At 43.0% G+C, this 20,011-nt stretch overlaps 1 protein-coding gene and 1 long non-coding RNA gene across 20 annotated transcripts in view; one reads left to right on the top strand and one right to left on the bottom strand.

Moving 5' to 3' along the window:
* The window catches only part of SUPT20H (SPT20 homolog, SAGA complex component), a 38,269-nt gene extending 34,991 nt beyond the window's left edge, over nt 1–3,278 (bottom strand). For all 19 annotated transcript variants that reach the window (XM_026098324.2, XM_026098325.2, XM_026098328.2 and 16 more), the window contains exons 1-2: nt 3,143–3,278; nt 1,529–1,626 (exon numbers count right to left, since the gene is read on the bottom strand). In XM_026098324.2, coding sequence (XP_025954109.1) covers nt 1,529–1,531 — 3 coding nt within the window. In that variant the 5' untranslated portion in view covers nt 1,532–1,626; nt 3,143–3,278. The remainder of the gene's footprint in view (nt 1–1,528; nt 1,627–3,142) is intronic.
* Nucleotides 3,279–3,305: 27 nt separating this feature from the next.
* On the top strand, nt 3,306–8,023 carry LOC112982148 (uncharacterized). Its single transcript, XR_003258913.2, has 3 exons — nt 3,306–3,486; nt 5,254–5,407; nt 7,611–8,023. It is a non-coding gene; the product is annotated as an uncharacterized LOC112982148 (long non-coding RNA).
* The last annotated feature ends 11,988 nt before the right edge of the window (nt 8,024–20,011 follow it).

Genomic DNA, 20,011 nt, shown 5'->3' with positions numbered 1-20,011 from the left:
GTCTATCACTTCAGTGCATCTGCAGATGATTATGTATGTATTTCAAGAAGAGAAAACAACTTCACAGATAAGAATAATGAATTCCTGGACTAAAGTGTGACAAATATTTCAAGCCAGCAGAAGCAAACACTGCTGCCAAAAAAAACCAAAAAAAAAAGCAGTCTCCCTTGACCCCTCATATTTGTGCCTTTCCACTTATTCTAGCTCTGCCACCTACTTTTTGCTGGAATAACTTTGTGCAGCTGCTAAATGAACCAGATTACTGATTGCAGTCCACAAAACACCCACAGAAGCTGGTCTAGCTGAGCTGGTTTTTCATCTGGAACAGTTCCGCAATTCAACTAGCTACATGGTTGTACACGCTGTCATATTGACACAAAATAGGTGAGAATAAGTCTTGTAGCTTTTCTTGTAAGATACTAAGAACTGAAGTATTGCAGGAGAATGCTTAGGACTTGATTCAACTCCAGGTAAGTTAATGAGAAGCAACGCATTAACTTCAATAGCAAGTGGACAAAGTCCTCAAGAATATACACGTGATAAGCTCTAATAAAAGTAAAAAAAAAAGATGTTACTTATTAATTAACACATAACAGCCAGAACTTTTTAAACAGGCTATGCTATTCAAATGGTATAGAGAAACATTTTGGAGAATCTTCCACTCTCCAATGATGCTTAAAAACTCTTGAGTAGGTATTTCTCCCTACATACATATTTCTGTTTTTTCAGCTTACACCCATCCCTTTCAGCTGTAAATAAAATACTTTTATTCAAACCTCAAAAAGCAGGCATATGAGCTATCTCCACTACAGACTAGGCATGTTATTTCATACTTCAGAACAGAATTCAGGGAACAGAAGCATATTAAACAAAAAATGAAGAAATATACAGGAAAATACTTACTCAGGCTTATTATCTTTCACCTACAGTACCTCTACTACAGAATTTCTTATCTGATCTTGAGGAAAAAGAAAGCACACACTGATAGTGTGCTATTACTTATCAGAACCTAACACTACAGAACATTTACACTTTAAAGTGTTTAGGTGTTTATATGACTGCATCAAACATTCATGTTTTCTATATAAACATATCTATATAAGCATAATATATAAGCATAAGCGTATAATCCCATGATTTCAGATATTCTATTCACTGATTGCTTGACATTAGAGAAAATCCATAGCCATATCACCTGTGAACAGAAGAATACTAAAAAGGTAAGTAAAGGCAAGATTTATACTTCAGGATTAATTGTCTAACACCAGTCATGATTGAAAAGACACCAGTAGCTTTATATGGTAATTCCTATGAGGCACTGGACAGTAACTAACTGTTTAGGAGCAGTATACACAAGCTACAAAGGAAGACCACTGAAATGAACGATGGAAACTCAAGAGTGCTAAGTAAAAATCAAGTATCTAATATGATGATAAACATTAATAACATTCTCCCTCCTCATCACCCACACAGCTAACAAAGTAGAGAAAAAGACATCCGAAAACATATTATTTCAATCGTAACTTACCATTGTAGTTGAAGCCAGGTGGCCAAATGGCAAATGAAATATTTAAGATGTTTGGTGCAGTAGGCAACAAATCATATTTTTTGGTTACACCTGGGGTACTGAAAAGTAAAGGAGAAAAAAAAGATATCACTAAGAAACTAAACAAGCATTTTAGTTATTTAAATTCAACATTTCTAATTGTTAATTATACTTAAATCTCATTTGCATAGCAGCCTTCATCCAAAAGCAGAAACAAAAGTTCCATTTAGTGCAAGTGCAGAAATCGCTATTCTAATGACTACTGCTACTTTGCACAGTCATTTTACATCAGAGATACTAATTAGTAAAGTAATAAGCACATAATAGAAATTATATAGCAAAATACAATCATTTACTGCAGCAGTCTACCTAGACACCCCAAACATCATGTCCAGAGAGGCACAGAAGGCCAGAGTATGTAATCGCAAGTGGCCAGAACATTTAACATACCCTATTAGGTTTTTTGTTTTACTTTTAGGAAAGCATTATTCCACAGACAATACCTTCATTAGCAGTGCCTTCTAGCACTATTTTGAGATGTTAGCTCAATACTGACTCACTGCAGACTGTCAATTACAAGGCAAATGAAATTTTCACAGCACAAGTGCATTTCTTAAACATCTTTGTGTATCATGTCGCTTTATCATTTCATTTTTAAATTCAACTAGATAGTTGTGTTAAACAAAATGGGCTTAATAAAAATCTTTTTAATTCTGTCATTAATTACAAAGTTTCTTCTTAGCATCATTCCCAACAGAGATATGAAAACTAAAGTCAGTCAATTCAACATTTGAACATTACAGCATCTAGAAGTACTTGAAATCATCATTTAAGAATTTCCCCTGCACATCATTTTAACCTGTGAAACATTTCTGTGGCACCTGCATTTCACATCAGCATTGGTTTGGGCAAAATTTAAGCAGCTTCCTAGGCTTCTGATGGCATACGTCTGCTCCCTAAAACCTCCCAGAGCCTTCTTACTCAGCTCTTTCAGCACAGCACCAGCTCCCGCACAAAACACCCACAGAAGGCAAACGACTCGGAACTCCCCGCAAGGCTGAAACCTCCTGGCTCTGGCAGACGGCGAGCTGATGGGCCAAGAAGAGCCTGCGCGCGGTGTCCCTCCGCCCCGTCCCACAGGCCAGCTGCCTTCCCAAGCAGCCTCTCCCTCCGCCCCCGGCGATGCCCGGGATCAGGCTGACGCCGGGACTGGCACCGAGGCGCGGGAGGCCCGCGAGCACCTCGCCCGACGGCCACCGACATGGCGGGTGCGAGCGCCCACACCGAGGGAGGGCCCCACCCGCCGAGGCGGCCGCAGGGCCGACGGCACCTCCGCGCCCGCCGGCGCTGCCGCCCTCTCCGCAGAGACGGGCCCATCCGCGAGGGCGCAGAGCGACCGCAGGGAGCCACCGACCGCAGGGAGCCACCGACCGCAGGGAGCCACCGACCGCCGCGGCCAGCCGGGAGCGCCGCGCCGGGCCCCACCTCCCGCGCTGCAGCCCGGCCCGCCAGGGCGCAGGGGCCACCGCCCCCCGGCCCCAGCCCCGCCGCCCCGCGCGGCAGTGGGGGGAGGCACGCGACGCCCAGGGCCGTTACCTGCGGCCTCACGTGGGGTCCTGCCCCCCGCGCAGCTGCCCGCGCCGCGCCGCCCGCTCATCCGCCCCCGCCTCGGCCCACGGCGGCGCCCCCCGCCGCTTCCGCCCCGCCGCTTCCGAGTCGCCCCCGGAAGGGGCGGGGCGGTCGCCATGGGGACGAGGGGGCGGGGCGGGCGCGGCGTCGCCATAGAGACGGGAGAGGCCGTAGCGAGCGGGTGGACTTCCGAGCTTTGTCCCTGCCTCGCCCCTCGGCTGCCCGCGGGGCTTGCTCGCGCCGGGAGCGGCCGTTGCTCGGGCGAGGGGGATCTCCAGAAAACCCCTGAGCCAAGGCCTGACAGTTCCCAGGTGCCTAATTTCCGTGGGTTTGCGTGATAGTAAGATACCTAGATACTTCTGCAGATCGCAGGTTTCATGCCATTGTAAAGGTTAGAGCAGGTCACCTTATCTCACAGGGATGCCATAAGGATATTTAAAGATTTTTAGTGTATGGTTCTTAGGCAGCTGGGAGTCTCTGAAACCATTGGCTCTGGTACCAGGGAGGAACAGTTGAGAGGGGGAGCAAATCAAGGCGTAAAAAAGTGATAACTCTGGAAAGATGCGGTGGGTAAATGGCTGGGGAATCTTTATTTAATACTATCTCAGTTTTCTTCATAAAGGAGGTGTAGCTGGTTGTGTTGTCTGTGTGTTAGGTTCCCCCCCAAGCCTCTCCACGGCAAAATCTACTGGCCCTTTTCAGCTTAACAGGTCCCTGAGCTCCCTAGAAGTTTTGTAAAAATGGATGCAAGAGGGAGAGATGGGTGGTTTTATATCTGTGCTGCTAATAAACCCACCCTTCATTGAATTCAGAAAAGCCATATGGGGCTCTCTTGGGATATAACATAGAGCAAGGCACCAAATACTACTTTGTACCTGACAAAGCACATGAAAGGCAACTTAGACTCGCAGGCTGGCTTCACACAAATTTGTTATGGACTGTTTCCACACTACCCAGGGGCTGCTTGGAACAGCAGTGGGCTCAGAAGCTGGTGTCGTTCTGCTCCAGAAACAGAGCTCAGCAGAACTTTAATATAACTCAGGCTCTCTGTTAAGTGACAGATGAGTTGTGATTTTGAGAATTCACTTTTTCACATGTAGGTGCTTAAAACTGCTGTATGACTTTTTCTAGACCCCAATACTTTTTTTTATTTTTGGGTGCAACTCCTTACTGTAGTTACCTGTCTCTCTTTTCAGGCATAAATTCCAGAATCCAACTGGGCAGTCTGAATGCAAATTGTACTCAATTGTAATGCTCTTCATTTTGATAATTCCTATTTGAGGTATATAGAAATTGTTCTTAAGATGATACCTGGAGCACTTAAGCGCCTCTTCTCTGTAATGGATTATTGTGGGCCTTTAACAGTGACTTGCAGGTGACTTCCTAGAACTGCTGGATGGTTAATGAGATCTCTTTAAACTGATGGTTGTTTGAGTATTGATAAAAGATAATTTTCAAATTGTGTTAAAAAGCAGTTGTGTTTGTTAAGTGAAAAAGTAGTTGTCTGTTTATTTTGCTGGAAAGTTCAATTCTCTGTAAAATCAGACAAAACAGATCAAATCACAGTTGCACAGCAAACTTGGAATGTATATGTTCACTGTATATGTTTGCCATATATGTGTATGTTCACTGGATTTTTCTGGGAATTAGGCAGTCACATCAAACAGGGATTGGAAGTACCTTGGGAGGAAATTTACTGTGTCCCTTCCCTCTAGAGAGGTTAAGTGATACCTGTGCTGTTTTTGGCAGATACTTGTCTAACAAAAAATTATCAAGTTTTTGTATATAGTTACAGATTAACAAATATCAGGACTCCTTAGTAAAATATCATGGTGAAGAATTGAAAGTCATCATATTTGGAAAACAGTTTGAAGCAGGATTTGTATTCCTAAAATCATAGGTATTGTAGAAAAACTTATAAATTCATTCTAATTTTACTGTAATATTAATTAATGGTAGCTAGACTTTCAGCAGCTGGAAAAAGAGTCTGCATGTCATAATGCACGTTTAAAGACTTACTACCTAAATGTATGAACCTTTTTTCTTATCCATTGTTGTGTCTTTTTTCTATTTTTTAGAACTAAAGGATCAATCGAGTTGATGTGGCCAGCCTACACTGCTGTAGTGCTTCCCAGACTTGCTTCCCAGGGCATCCTAGAAGGAGAGTTCCTGGCTGGGATGCACTGCCGATATCCATACTCTGGGTCTGTAAAGATTTCCAAGCTGCCCCAGGTACATCTGCACTACACATTATATATATTGTCCCTGGGCACAGCACTGCACTTTTTCTACCTCTTGTCTGATATTTCCAGGCCTTTGCAGCACTTGTGGGTGAGTCACAACTCACTTGGTCATAGTTACCCTGTTTTTCACCAGTCAGTCCTATAAAACGAACCATGCCCACCACTGCCCTTCAGTGCTAGTGTTAACCTTCCTGTGCTGACATGTTCTAACAAGTGACTTGAAAATTCAAGGAAATTTAGAGACAGGTCAGAGGGCCTAGGAAAAGCTACACTGCTTCCTGCAGGGTCACCCAGGTGTTGTGTGTCACAGGTGCTGACATTGTTACAGTTTCAGCACCAGATTCTTAGCTCCTTTGCAACTCATACTCAGAACAGTCAAAATATGGGAAGTCATGATTACTGATCAGGCCTAGAGTCTCTCAGAGGTCCTCAGTACATATGATAAAAATCTCTGATGGGATCAGAGTTCTTCAGATGTGGGAAGAAAAATATGGGCACCCAATTTCAGCATGTGAAAAGCTACCTTAACAATTTGCCAGGAGCCCACTGAGCAGGCCTTCAGCTGGCTTGAGTGGTGCTGCCTTTGAGATCAGCTCTGCACCAATGTGCTGAATGCCGTGAAGACCCATGGTGATTCACTGCAGAGAAAGAGCAACCCAAGTAGCTGCAGGCATTTCATAAGTAGCTAGGCATTTCATAAGACTTCCTAGCCAAAGGCTGATCTCAGGCAATATAGCCAGTACCATATTTTCCTCTCTATTCCCATAAAAAGATTATGTGAAAAAGATTCTTGTTTTACTCTGGATTGTTCACTGTCTAGCTATGGAATCAGGAAGCTTGGCAGGTGAGCTGTATTCATGGCCTGTACCATTAAGGTTCATGTTTTGAGTGTTTCTTTTCCTCCCCTTTCAGTTCAGGCTGAAATGAGGAGATCTAACCTCTCAAGAAGGGCGTCATACGTAGTCATGATCTGCCTGGCAGTCTTATTACTGAAGACTGCCTAAAATACCTTCTATCCAGGGCAGAAATGCATCCTCAGCTTTAGGCAGTAGCCTGTGCTGTGCTTGGCCTTGTGGTGGGCCCCCTTTGGGAGGCCAACAAGCTTCCCCCAGCACTGCCTCCAGGTTAGATTATATCTGGGTTGGGTGTCTGGGCCAATACACCTATCTGTGTATGGGTTTCAGCTTGCCTTCCATAACACTGCAGTGGGTGAGGCCCAGCATATTACTGCTCTTTGAATGAAAACTTTTGTTTACAAAGGCATCTCAGTATTGGATTTGGAAATGTGCTTTCCTCTTAAAAGAGGACCTGGATTTCTCAGAATCACAGATGGTTTAGCATATTCTCTAAACATACTGTTCCTTTATGCCCCTCTTCCCCTTACCAGAAACAAATTAATATGTATTCTTTCTTGTACACGGATGGAACCAATGATGAACATATGGTCAACTTTTGTACAATGATTATAATGATAAAAAGTATTGTAATTATGGTGTTTTGAACACTTGTCATTGTCTGTTATAAGTCTATTATAGTCGTTCTTCCTTCTTTTGTTCGGCTTGGCATATATTAGTTGTATGTATTGTACTGGAAGTTAGTTCTTCCACTGCAGACTGTCACTGGAGCTAGCTAGCTAAAGATCACACATATGACACTCAGTCATACAATATAAAGTCATTAAACTAGAACAGTTATAAAGCATCTGTGTAAATAAAAATTATACATTTCTTCATAATTCTATTAAAAATATGTAGCAAGTATGTTTTCATTCCTGTTACTGTTAAATCTATACTGCCTGACAATTTATTCCACCTACCCTTCAATTTGTTTACCTTCTCACTTTCTCCTTTTTGGACCATATGTCATTTAAAAAGCCAGCTTTTAAAACTCCGTGATTACCTATTCCATTCCTTCTACACATCCATTTGAAGATAGATGCTGTCCAAGTAATTGCTATGAGTCATCTTGTGGTTTACTGACTAAATTTCACTGAAATTTGTGCTACCAGATGGTGAGTTTTTCTTCTGCAGAACAGGGGATGTTGATAATAAATAATTGGAGCAGTTTTTACCCATCCCTTCAGTGCTTTAACTGATCTCTGTATTTTTTCTTTTTTTTGTATTCCTTTTCCCTGGAACCTGTTAATTTTTGGTGACTCCAACTCTCTAACTATGTCTTCCTTGTTATTGCAGATTGTTCCTGAGAAGAGCTATAATACCATAGTTCAAGATGGATCATTTCAAATGCATGCATATTGCGGCCCCATGTTTCCCTCTAGCTTTGATCTGCTGTGTTTATACTATACAGGGAAGGCTTTGGGAAAAATAGACATCCTACATTTCCCTTTCTGCAAGCCTTTTAGCATTGATTTTTTTGCACTATCATGTCTGCAAGATCCCGCCATCTTCTATACTAGTGGCCTGTCAGCATTCCCACTAACCAGACATGAATTCAAATTGAATAAATGAGAGGCAAGAACCAAGTTTTAAAAACAGGGTTTCCGGACTTCTCATGTTTGGCATCTTCAGTTTCTGAAAAGTCTGGGTAGGATTTTCCTTTAGATTCAGACCCTGAAATTTTGTGTTTAAACCTTTCTTTATGAGCATTATGTGTGTTGAATTTCACTTTGTGCTGTGACTTCATCTTTACTACTCTGAGTAATCTGGCATTATAGAATTTTGCCACCTTGCTGTTCACTCACTTTTCCAGATTATGAATGTGTTGAGCAGCACAGGTCTCAGGAGATTCCTGTGGAATCCTACTGGTCCACTGTGGAAACTGGCTTATTCCTCCCTTTTGATTTTTATTTACTCTTAAAGTCTATGTTAAGGCAGTCTCTAAATCCAGTCTTGAGTCCTGTGCAGTCCTCTGTAAATGGGCTTAGCAGATGCAACTTCTACAATCTTGTCAGTTGCTCTTAAGTTCTAGTCAACACAGCAACACGAATTGTATCATCTAAATTAACAAGGGTTGTTGTCCAGACATAACTTAGTCTCCCACGCTCCTCCTTATGGCAGCACCTCCGTTTCAGACCTCAATAAGAAACATGACTTTCTTCCGTTTGAGTCTAGTACCCTGTCTGGTGTAACAGATAAGATGAACTGATTAGGTTCCATCCACCCCATGCTTCTGCAGGCCAGTTTGCTTTATTATATAAAGGACTCTGCTTTGAAGATCCATCACTTAGATTGGCTGTAGCTGAATCTGAAAAGATGTAAGGGTGAGGTGGGGACACCGCCTGGACTCCTGGCAGGGACGGATACACAAACACAAGGCATACAGTGGTCGATATGGAGCATTTATTACCTCTGCATCTGAACGGGGGTTCCCCAGCGTTTTCCCAATCGAGGCAATAATGTAGCGGGGGATCCCTGGCACTGCTGAGCGTCGGTCCAGGGTGAGGAACACCGCGGGGGGCACTAGATGAAGTTCTTATGTACTATACACATGCACAGTAAGCATGTTGAGCTCATTGTTATTCTCAATTCAAAGCCCAGGTGCAGCACCACCCTGGCACAGGCTCAACTACATGACTATGGGTCAACATGCCCTGTTGATGCTCCTTTTCCCACAGAACGGTCTGGCTAGCTTCCGTCATCTATCTCCTCGACATTCTTCTGCACTTTCCCATACACTCCACCCCCATGATGGAAAGCTAGTTACAGGCCGTCCCAATCCTCATAAGGGCATGGGGTACGATGGCAAGGGAGTTTATGAAGTAATGAAATCAAAACATAATATAATACAAAGCAAGATATAAACAAGAGTCCTCCCTGTATGCGGTGGCTGATATTCTCAATAGATGCCGATTCATCGGTGATGTTGAAACAGCACATCTTGGCGAAGTCATGATGTCTGTGGTTATCTCGCAGTAGGAGGCAGTTGATCCCTAGGTGGTTTTGCAGTGTTCCTTGCTACACTGCTCCCAATTCCCTATTTGAAGAGGCAATGGCTCTAGATATACAATTTAAGCTTTGAGCCAAAGCACAGGTAACATGCTCTAACTGTTTACAATGATGTGCCACCACGCCCGGGATCCCAGCTAGGCTCAACAATAGGCTTAGAGCTTCTGCATGAGAAAATAAACTTATATGGCGGTTACAAGCGGCATCTTAGGATGTGCTATGGGGTCCTCCGCTGCTCCATCATAAAGGGAGGAACGCTTAAAGTAGCACAAGCTACAGTGCATAGGCCACCTGGGGCGTTGGTGGGCACGTATGTATATGCTGTAGTGCCACACAGAAGGAACCATCCTAATGGTAGTATAAGGTGAGCAGATGCATAGGTAGTATCCATAGTGTCATTACAAATTAACTGCATATCAGTTACATTCTGCAGAACGGAGGCAGCATTTACAAAGTGAAAGCAAGTATCTGCTTTAGATACGTTAGCTATATGAAAAGAATAAGCCCAAGGTGTCAGCTTTTGGGAAACAATACTCAAATTGTAGAAATTCATGGGAGTAACAGAAATCTCTCTCTCCCTCTCTCTTTTTTTTTTAATAACTCTGCAATACCAGAAGTGGAGCTGGTACACCTATGTAACAGGTAGTTAAGATATCATCCACTGATCGTCCTCCTGCAATACGGAAAGCAGAGAGGTTAGCTGATCTTTGTGTGAGTCAGATCCATGTATTTACATGGGAAGCTGGATGGTCTTGTAGATCAAGGGCATCTGTTGTGGTCGCAAGAGGCAACATTCCAATGGCAACTTACAGATGCCAGCGTGATAACCTGTTGATGAGAGGATAGAAAGACATGGTATTGCCATCAGGAAGAACAAGAGCAGTGGCTCCTGGACCATCTGCTATAATAGTGCCAGGCTGTTTTTTCTTTTGAGGAGTTAGTACCCACACACTGGCTAAAGAGTGTATTGAGGATGTTTGCTGAACTTGAGGCACTCCAGCACTGTGGATCAGAATTCCTCGCAGTATTGGTGCTCCCTGTGAGACATTCACTGGCATGGATACGGATACCTGGAAAGACAAATCTTGAGAAGAGGTCAATAAGAGTGGGGCTATTTTAACAGATAGATATCAGAGGTGTAAACAGCCATACACACTGTGAAGGGCAGTCAAGTTTTAAATGTAAGCTTATAACTCTTTGTTCAGTAATCGTAAGTTGCTCAGATGTATAGAATTCTAGCTCCCCAGAGACGAGTATGCAGGGGGCAATCCCCCCCGCTTCCATTACAGATATCCGAGCAGGGATTGCTCGGGTTGGTTTGGCTTGTACTCGCTCAGGAGATAACGTCCCGAAAGGAGGGGCCTCTTGGACAGGTAATGGGTCTATTGGGGGAGCAAGGAGGGGGGGAGCCCCTCTGGCTCAGACAATAGAGGCATTTACTCAAAACGTACTTCCCCTGACAAGGTTGCATGTGGGGTATAAAGGTCTGCCAGAACCCCAAAAGGCCCCCAAAAGCTTGTAGTTGTTTTACAGCAGTGGCAACAGGGTATTGTTGAATAGTATTGCGCACTTTCTCAGGGATAGCTTTCGTCTGCCACCTCCAGACTATCCCTAAGAATTGCACACTGATGTCCGGCCCCTATACCTCCTTAGGGTTTACAGCATTATGCAATACTGTAGCCTCTGCTCCTGTATCTACTAAAGCAAGCACAGCTACTTCCCCTCCCGAGCGCCACCTAATTCTCAGGGGTATGTAAGGGCATCGATCCCCGGGATGATAGGCTGCAACAGACGCTTGGATTTCAGGGGACCTGCCTCCCCTTCATTGTTTCTTAGCAGGAAGCTTCCAAGGAGCACTGGGTGCAGGTGGGGCAGTAGGCTGTGTCTGATATTGCTGATTAGCAGGTAACAGTTGCTTAAATAAGTCAGCAGTAGAAAGACCATTTATCTCATCATGTAATACCCCTACCTGCAGCAAATAAGTCCACATCTGTCACCTTGTTAGCTTTCCACTCAAATTTAGTAGTCCCTGCCAATCTTCTCACCTTGGAATTCCGAACTGCTCTCACTTGTCTAGTATCTGGTTGACCAACAAGTGCAAAATTCCTTATATTGTTTACCAAAGCCCCCACCGTAGTGGCTAACTCACCAGTGGACGGGTAAGCACCCACCACAACAGCGCACAAGCATTGATACAGCAAAGGAGCAACTACAGGGTTACCGGAGCTATCTTGTGCAGACGTAAGCTGGAATGTGGTCAAAAACTCATGTAACTCCTTTGGTGTATAAGTCCTTGTCTGCTCTACGGTATCCCTATCTATCTGTCGCTCCCCCCACATCTGAACAAGTGGCCGCACCTGAGCGTTAGCGGTTCTTGCTCGATATCAAACTCAATTTCTGAGTCAGATGAGGTACTCCAAATATTGCCATCCCACTCCTCTTGGTCCCAGGAGGGTCGGGCTATAATCGCCCGCACCTGAGAAACAGTAGCAGGCACCCTCCCATAACGCCCATGCCGCCTATTAGCCATCCGCAAAGCTAGCCGCTCCATCTTGTGGGCTAAATCTTGGGCTTTCTCAGCTTGTGCTGTAATTACTTCTTGGGCTATCACCTTTGCATCTCACAAATCCCCCACCTCTTTCTCCAGATCCTTTACTCATTGCTGCAAAGACGATACCTCGTTATCTAAGGCTCGAATGCCTGTCAACAGTGCCCACCCTAATTGTCCGGCTAGCTTCCAAGTTGCTCCCGAAGCACCGTGGAAGGGCATAACCTGTAAAGTGGATTCAACCACCTTTGGGGTAACACTTTCCCCCTGTGCCAACTCTGGCCAGTCCTCGGGGACTGCCAGCATGACAAGCAATGCAGCCGCCGGCCCCCATGGCTCAGTCTGGGGCCATCCTGGCAGCCACAGGCGAGCAGTCCCTTCTTGACTCTCGCCCTCCCCCTTCGCTCTCTTCAGCCACGGCATCGTCGTTTGTGTCTCCTGCTGACTACGTCAAGTGTAAGGGTGAGGCGGGGGCACCGCCTGGACTCCCGGCAGGGACGGATACACAAACACAAGGCATACAATGGTCGATATGGAGCATTTATTACCTCTGCGTCTGAACGGGGGTTCCCTGGCATTTTCCCGATCGAGGCAATAATGGAGCGGGGGATCCCTGGCACTGCTGAGCATCGGTCCAGGGTGAGGAACACCGCGGGGGGCACTAGATGAAGTTCTTATGTACTATACGCATGCGCAGTAAGCTTGTTGAGCTCATTGTTATTCTCGATTCAAAGCCCAGGTGCAGCACCACCCTGGCACAGGCTCAACTACATGACTATGGGTCAACATGCCCTGTTGATGCTCCTTTTCCCACAGAACGGTCTGGCTAGCTTCCGTCGTCTATCTCCTCGACATTCTTCCGCACTTTCTCATACACAAGACAATCCAGATTTGCTGATCACCACTTCTGAGTTCTCATATCCAAACAGACTTCCTCTTCAGATGCATCCTTTCCTCATCCCTTTGTGTGTTGTGTGTGTTGTGGCCCTTCAGCCTTGGATTTGAAATTTGATTTTGTTCTGTAATACTGACAGAACTTGACATTAGTGCTTAATTCTTTCAGCATTGTTTCTTCACTGAATTCGGCTCTGAGATCAACTGATGCTATACTTGTAGCCACACAGAAAGAACAAGGAATAGCTATGCTGCTCCAAGGCTGTATTGGAGGATGAACTGTGATGTAAGTATTTGCAATGCCTCTTTTGCTTCCTTCTGAGGCTGAGGGAATGTTAATCCATTCATTTGAAAAGGTATGTTCCTGCACATGCAACCTCAATTACCCTATTAGGACAAGGAGCCAAAACTCTCACAATTTCCTTTCTTATCTACCTTTTATCCTGATTGGATAAAGCCCTGAGGAACTTGATCTGAGCCCACAGTTGACCTGCTTTTGAGCAGGAGGTTGGACAAGAGACATCCTGGGGTCCCTTCCAACCTGAGTTATCCTATGAGCCTTGTGCCTTTTGCATAAAATATTAAAAGCAGCTACTGCAAAGCCTACTATCCCCATTGGTGTATTGGTTTATAAACCACATAGATTACAAGGAAGAGTGAGTTTAGATGTCTGTGTAAGATCAGTCAAGGACTGACTCTGAATCTGAAATTACTGTAATTTTTCAAAATTTCTTAGATAGGAACTAACTTTTAATATATATGTTTCACTTTGCTGACTGTGTAGAACAATAAAAATACAAAACAGAAACAGCAGTGCAAACATTTGAAGGACTGAAGTATTGTGATGGGAATTTTTTGTTAGCTTTTAATATTTCAGTGTAGATGAGAAGTCAGTCTCATTGTTAGTCTATCTAAATTAGATTATTCTTTAACATTAACAAACCTTCATTCATAATAGCTATCTGTCTATAAACAGATTTACTTGATTAGTATGTTTCATGCATTCACGAGAATAGTGTCAGCGTTCTGTAGCCATAGTGATACACTTGTCCCAGTACAAAATTGCAAAACTGTTTTTCATTTCCCTGTGCTGTTTCATAATGAAATGGCATGCAGGCATATGAATCAGATTTATGTGCTCCGGCTGAGACAATGATTCAAGTACTGTCCCCCTCGTTTGAGTACAGATGAGAAAAGAAATGACAGCATGCTCATCAATAGAAAGCTCTTTGTTCAAATCAGACAGACTGTGGGCATGTAATTTAAACTTGAGGCTGAGAGCCATGAACTCCTGAATTCTCACTTGGTTATGTCATTGACTTGCCGTGTGGGCTCCGAAAAAGTCCTAGTGGCTAACATTTTCTGTCTTGGGTATATACATCCATATTTAGTACTTAAATGATTTGCAGATGTGCTGAGGAACCACAGCTTCTATTTATTTTTAAGGTCAGATGTATTTGTCAAGTACAGCTGCCTGTTCTTTTGTAGGCAGGTATTTGTAATTTGACTGTTGAAAGAGAATTTGACAGTTGAAAAATAGAAATAAACAACATTCTCATTCAATTTATGTTCATTTTGGTGTCCGAATGTTGTTTTTCCTTAATGAAAGCATGCACAAAAAGTCACAGAGAATGCTCTCCAGTTGCTTTTGGACAATAGAGGTGAATTAAATATGCAATACCATGGAATAAATGTTTTGAAATGACTAGGGATAGGATTCAGTTCATAGTTAAGACACTTACAGTGACTACACATGCACTAGGAGCATAGGTTTCCATTATACTCAGTAAAGCCTAGAGATAAATTCACTTCACCCTAAAGTAGATATCTTGTGTAAGTTCCAGTTCCTTGAAGATAAGCATCTAGTGCATTTTGTGATGCCCTAGGATATCTGAGACACTTATGCAGGGCTGGCAGATATAACACCGGACTTGCTGTATATATATCTCTATATATGCTGTATATATGTATATGTGTATATATATATGCTGTATACTATCTGTATTCAGCTGGAGGCCAGGAGGATACCAGATGGACCCTAAAAATGGTACTAGACACCTATCTTTAGTAAGCCGTTGACTGGTTAGCTGAGTCACTCTCTCTGACTTCTTTGGCTGTATTCGTGAGCTCCACTGACCCTGGAGCATTGACACACATAGAGACAGAAAATTAGATGTCTTCATCTCAAGCTGAATCTTTCTTCAAGAGCTTTAGATGCCTCAGTTTTGGGGGGCTCAGCTGGAGATACCTTAAAAAAAGCCTTGATTTTCAGAATGTGCTGACTTGCACTATACAAATTAGGCATCTTTGTTAGCTCTCAGGTTGGACAACTGAAGAAAGTGATTTATCATTACAATTTTATGATTTCTATCAGATAAATATAACAGTAGAAGATACTCAATTCCAGCCACATGTGTTATTTTGAATTTGCTCTTCTGATGGTTGCTTCAGTGAGGCTACTGAAAGCTAGACTACCTTGTCTACATGGCAGGACATTATGGAGCCCTGGGAGAATGAGCAAAACATTCGCACTACAGATCTGTGGGACACTTGGACACAACTATTCCACAGGCCATTTCAACTTCTCCAAGCTCTTGCTCTACCCTGAACTCAATCTGCACCTCTAATATTAACGTCACTTCACTGTCCTACATAAATGACACTGTCACACTCTTACAAGGCTCTCATAGAAAAAAAGGAGCAACAGGATGGGCAGCCTGGCTCAGAATATCTGATTATCATCCCTTCTTCATGGCTTTCCCCTTGCCTGAACTTGGCAACTCCCACAGAGCACAGCACAAGCTGCTTAGTAAGAGAAGGAATGGGTAAAGATCATCTGGGATTCCTGAAAGCAAAGAGATACTTTGGCTGAGTTTTCCAGCCTTCATAAGCAACAGATTTTGGTCTTCACTTGTAATGCTTAGAGTCTGGAAAGTATATCTGCATATTTGTGCAGATCATATACAGATGATGTGGAAGTGCAGGGCATTTGTGACTCTTTGGAAGAGGTGTCTTGATTTTATTTTTTAATTATTGTTTTTATTTTAAGAATGATGCCCTTGTTATGCTCTATCTCGTTTGGTCTGATTCCATTTTGCTTAGTTCATGGTGAAACAGGACACAATCGTTTACATTGATATGATTATATAATGTAAGTAACTAGGACAATCGACTGTATGGATGCATTCATTAGCACTGCCATGCTGGAGACTAGGATTTACAGGGAGGAGCAAAAGTACAGTAACTGTGGCTATCCTGTTAAGACTGTCCATATATCATCTACCCTATGTCAAGAATTTGAAAGAGAGAGTCCTCATTCCCATCGCCTTGTGTCTTCCTTTGACCTTTGGTATGAAGACAGCTATATTTAACATATCTTGCACATTTTTTGGAATCTTCATATGGAAGCCTCCCATATTTCATTGAAAAATAATTGCAGCAGTCTTTTCAGAGCTCTAAATTTAATTTTCATTGTGAGACAGAATTAACAGGAAATCATCCCTACATCATTCCCAACAGGAAAGATCCCTAATCTTTGAGTCTGGAGTGTAGCACAGAAGTGTTTAGTGCCATCAATTTTCTCTGGATGTAAAAGGGGTTGATAATGCTTCACAGCGATCAGGTAGGCTTGCATTATAAAAATGTGCAACGTACCTATGCCTAACCTGCCTTGTTTGTTTTCATGAAACCGACAATGGATATCTCTGGGTCAAAAGACAAGTCAGTCAAAAAAGATAAGCTAACCAGACTACGGAGATATCTAAGAGACTAGTAATGGGATTTACTTAATACAGAACTCCCGATAGGAATGATCAATCATCTGCTGACTGTCATAAACACCTCATCAATCAGATGGACATTGCCATAAGGCAGAGGCAGTACTGCTGTTGACCTGTAATTAATTTTCATTTGTATAATAGTCCTTGGCTGCTCATATGGCTCTGCTGGAACTTCTGCATTTTTCCAGCCTGAAATGAAAATATTTATGAAACTGACTTAGCATTTTATTCTGCTTGTAGTGAGTGTTTCACTCAACCCACTAGAGGTCAGGGCTGCACTGCTAAAGTAGATAGCTAACAATCAGCATGAAATCTCTTAAGAAATTGCCAGAAATGAAAATTTTATCGGAGTCTTCTAAATTTTAGAGATGTTATGTATGTTCAGTTAATACTAAATAATCTCTAGCATTCAACACTGGTGAAGTAGGCTTATTCAGTATATCCTTGTTTATTATAAAATTATATAGCTTGATTTAGCAGTGACCAAAATTTTGACTAATATGTTTTGTAACCCATATATTCCTAAAACTCAATGTATTTGCAATTAAAGCTTTATCTCTAGCTCTGTGACTGCATTTTATTAGCTGCTTATTTAAGTGTCTTTTTAAAGAGGATCAGACAGGTATAAGGGACACTTCTCAATTCTGTGGAACATAGGTTAATTCTAGTCATGTAGCCTTCTCAACAGTGATTTGAAGGAATGTGTTACAGTAGTAATGTTTTGAAATGCAAAAGATGGATAAGGTCTTTGGCATAGTATTTCATAGCTTTATACCCAGTCCAGGCAAGTTTGCCCTTTCACTTGCTGGTTATAAGAGCTTATTTCACCTTGTTATGACTGAATAAAACATAGTACGTGATTAAAGCTTTGTAAATGGTATTTTATTCTGCTCTCTAATAGTGTCCTTTTGTAAAATTCATACATGCTAATATTAAAGGGAGCCGCAAGGCTCATGATAAATCTAAACAAAAAGCTGATTACATTGACCATACAGGCTGTGATGGGCAATCAGTATATACCCAAGCCAAGGGAAAAGGCAGTCAAGGGAGCTCCCTATGGCTTCTGGCATAAGAAAGGAGATATACGTTGCTGTATTGACTGTAAGAGTAAGATAGCTAGCTCCATCTTGTGACAAGAGGAGACCTTAGTAGATGAAAAATTAGTATTCCTCCTGAGACTTGTAGTAGTACTCACTCATTTGCCATTCTGTTTGCTTTGACATTAGTCTCTAAAATATCTAAAGCAGATCTCTCAAGTGACCAGACTCCAGACACATTTGTCACAGAGAAATATCTGCTTTTATGATGGGTATGTGCCTGCGAATGATGGCTAGCTCCATGAGCTGCTGTGCATATAGTATTACAGGAAGGATGCACACCTGCATTTGGGGTGGGGTGCATATATGTCCTGGGGGATGTAATAGGGAGGGCTGACAGTGCAAAGTGGCTGGTCTGGAGGGCCATGTAGTGGGATGGGGCACATGGCTTGTCTGCCATTCTATCACTCCAGTAGCTATTTTGCTCAATTGGTAGTCAGCAAATCCCAGATGAGGGTGACTTGTGACATCTGATGTGTGGGACTCTGGAGTAGTGAATCTGCAAATATACAGACTACAGGGACTGTGACAAAGCCAGCAGAATGAATCTCAAACTGCGTTTGACAGTTTTGGCACATAACATATGCAGTTGCCTATCTATCCAGACAACTAAGATTCTTTCCATGATATTTAGCTTAATTATTCTTTCAGAAGTCTCACATTTACAGAAATGAATTAAACTCTAATGGTGGGAAGTCGTGGTTATGTTTCCGAGCAGCTCTGATCACAATATTTGCGGGAGAATGTAATTTAATGAGTTTGCACATTTGGAAATATTCCATAGCAAAGGAAATCCATCTGACTATATGCTGGGATTTATCAGCCTTCACTTATCACCTTGCCATTAGTGAATTAAAATTGGGAAAGGCAATGTGGACAGTTGTAAATTCTCCACAGAAGTGTAGAATGGTGCAGAACAAACTTAACTATCTCTGCCAGCATGAAGGATGATATATATTGTGACAATGCAGTCACAATATATATATCACTTTTCTATAAAGTCACTTTTCTCTAATGTGTTTGTGAGGAACACTGTAAAATGACCTGTAAGTTTCTGCGTGGCCTGAATTTTACCAGATTAGGTGGATAGTTTGATATGCTGTATGGTGAACTTGCTCACTACAAATTCCCATGGAGGACAAACTGCTGCATGATGTAGCATGTCTCTAGAAGACAGTTTGCAGTTTTAGTAGACAAGGAAGACTGAAATAATCAGTGGGATGATGTAAGAGAGTCACAAATCAACTAAATATTTTGTCTCATACATTTTATTCAACTTTTGATATAGCACATTGGCAGCCCATGCTCATCTCTTTTGGTTTTGCCAGGTCAGGCTGGCCTACTGTGTTTCAGTATGACCAAATGGTTTGCCATTCTGAAACCTCTGCTTCTTTCAGCCTTCTGGCTCCCACATTTTGCTTTTTTCCTGGCATTGTCTTACAGGACATCCAATTTAAGAAGAGTTGCTTGTTCAGTGCAGCTTTGTCTTACTGCTTAAGCCAAAATAAATGCCAAAGTAAATACCAAACATTGCTGGCACAGAATGATTATGTGTAGATGGTATGGTTGATAGCCTCAGCAATCTCCAGCACCTTTCTGTGTGTTGGAAGCTTGCTGATACTAAATTGGTTACCCACAAATTGGCAAGAGTTGAGTTAGTGAGGCTGTAAAGAAGGAAGGATGGCAGGCAATCTGTTTCTCCATTGGGATGGGCTGATGGACGGTGACAGTCTGGGGTCTGCTCTCCCCAGGGAGCTTCAAAGGTGACTGCCTGCATGGGGAAGTTTTTCGCTCGTTGCTGATCATCCCGCTCATAGCAAAAAGTAGTCTTGCAAATGGGTGCTAGTCTTTCAGGCCTGAGACCTCCTCTCTCGTGAGGGGTAATGTATAGCAGACTGGGACCCTTCTTGTTGCCATTGGCCTCAGTGGGGACGTCTGGACCTCAACAGCAATTTTCTTTTGTGCATTGCCAAGTCCCAGAACCAACATGGAATGCATGTGTTATGGAGCCTATGGTGAGTAGCAGCTTTGCTGGCCCCAAACAAGAAGACAAGCCTCACATATCCGGAGAAGGCATCAAAGGCTGTCTGGTGTGAACATCAGCAACAAAAACTCGCAGCAGCAAGACCTTTGGGAACATGAGCATCCTGAGACTCCCAGGCAGCAGCCAAAGGCAGCATGTTAAGACACAGCGTGCTCAATAACTGCCCATCAGAGAGCATCTGTGGGTATGACGATACCTACACATGTGGGGCAGATGAGGATGTGTGTGGCCTAGATAGCATTCTAGAGAGGTGTGTGGTTAAGTTCAGAAGCCTGTGGATTACGTTCTCTGCCAGGGTCTCTGCCACCTAACTTGCATCCGGCATG

This window comes from Dromaius novaehollandiae, chromosome 1 (genome assembly GCF_036370855.1).
Source record: "Dromaius novaehollandiae isolate bDroNov1 chromosome 1, bDroNov1.hap1, whole genome shotgun sequence".
Lineage (NCBI taxonomy): Eukaryota > Metazoa > Chordata > Aves > Casuariiformes > Dromaiidae > Dromaius > Dromaius novaehollandiae.
Note: the sequence above shows the minus strand (reverse complement) of the source record. Positions and strands in the feature narration are given on the sequence as shown.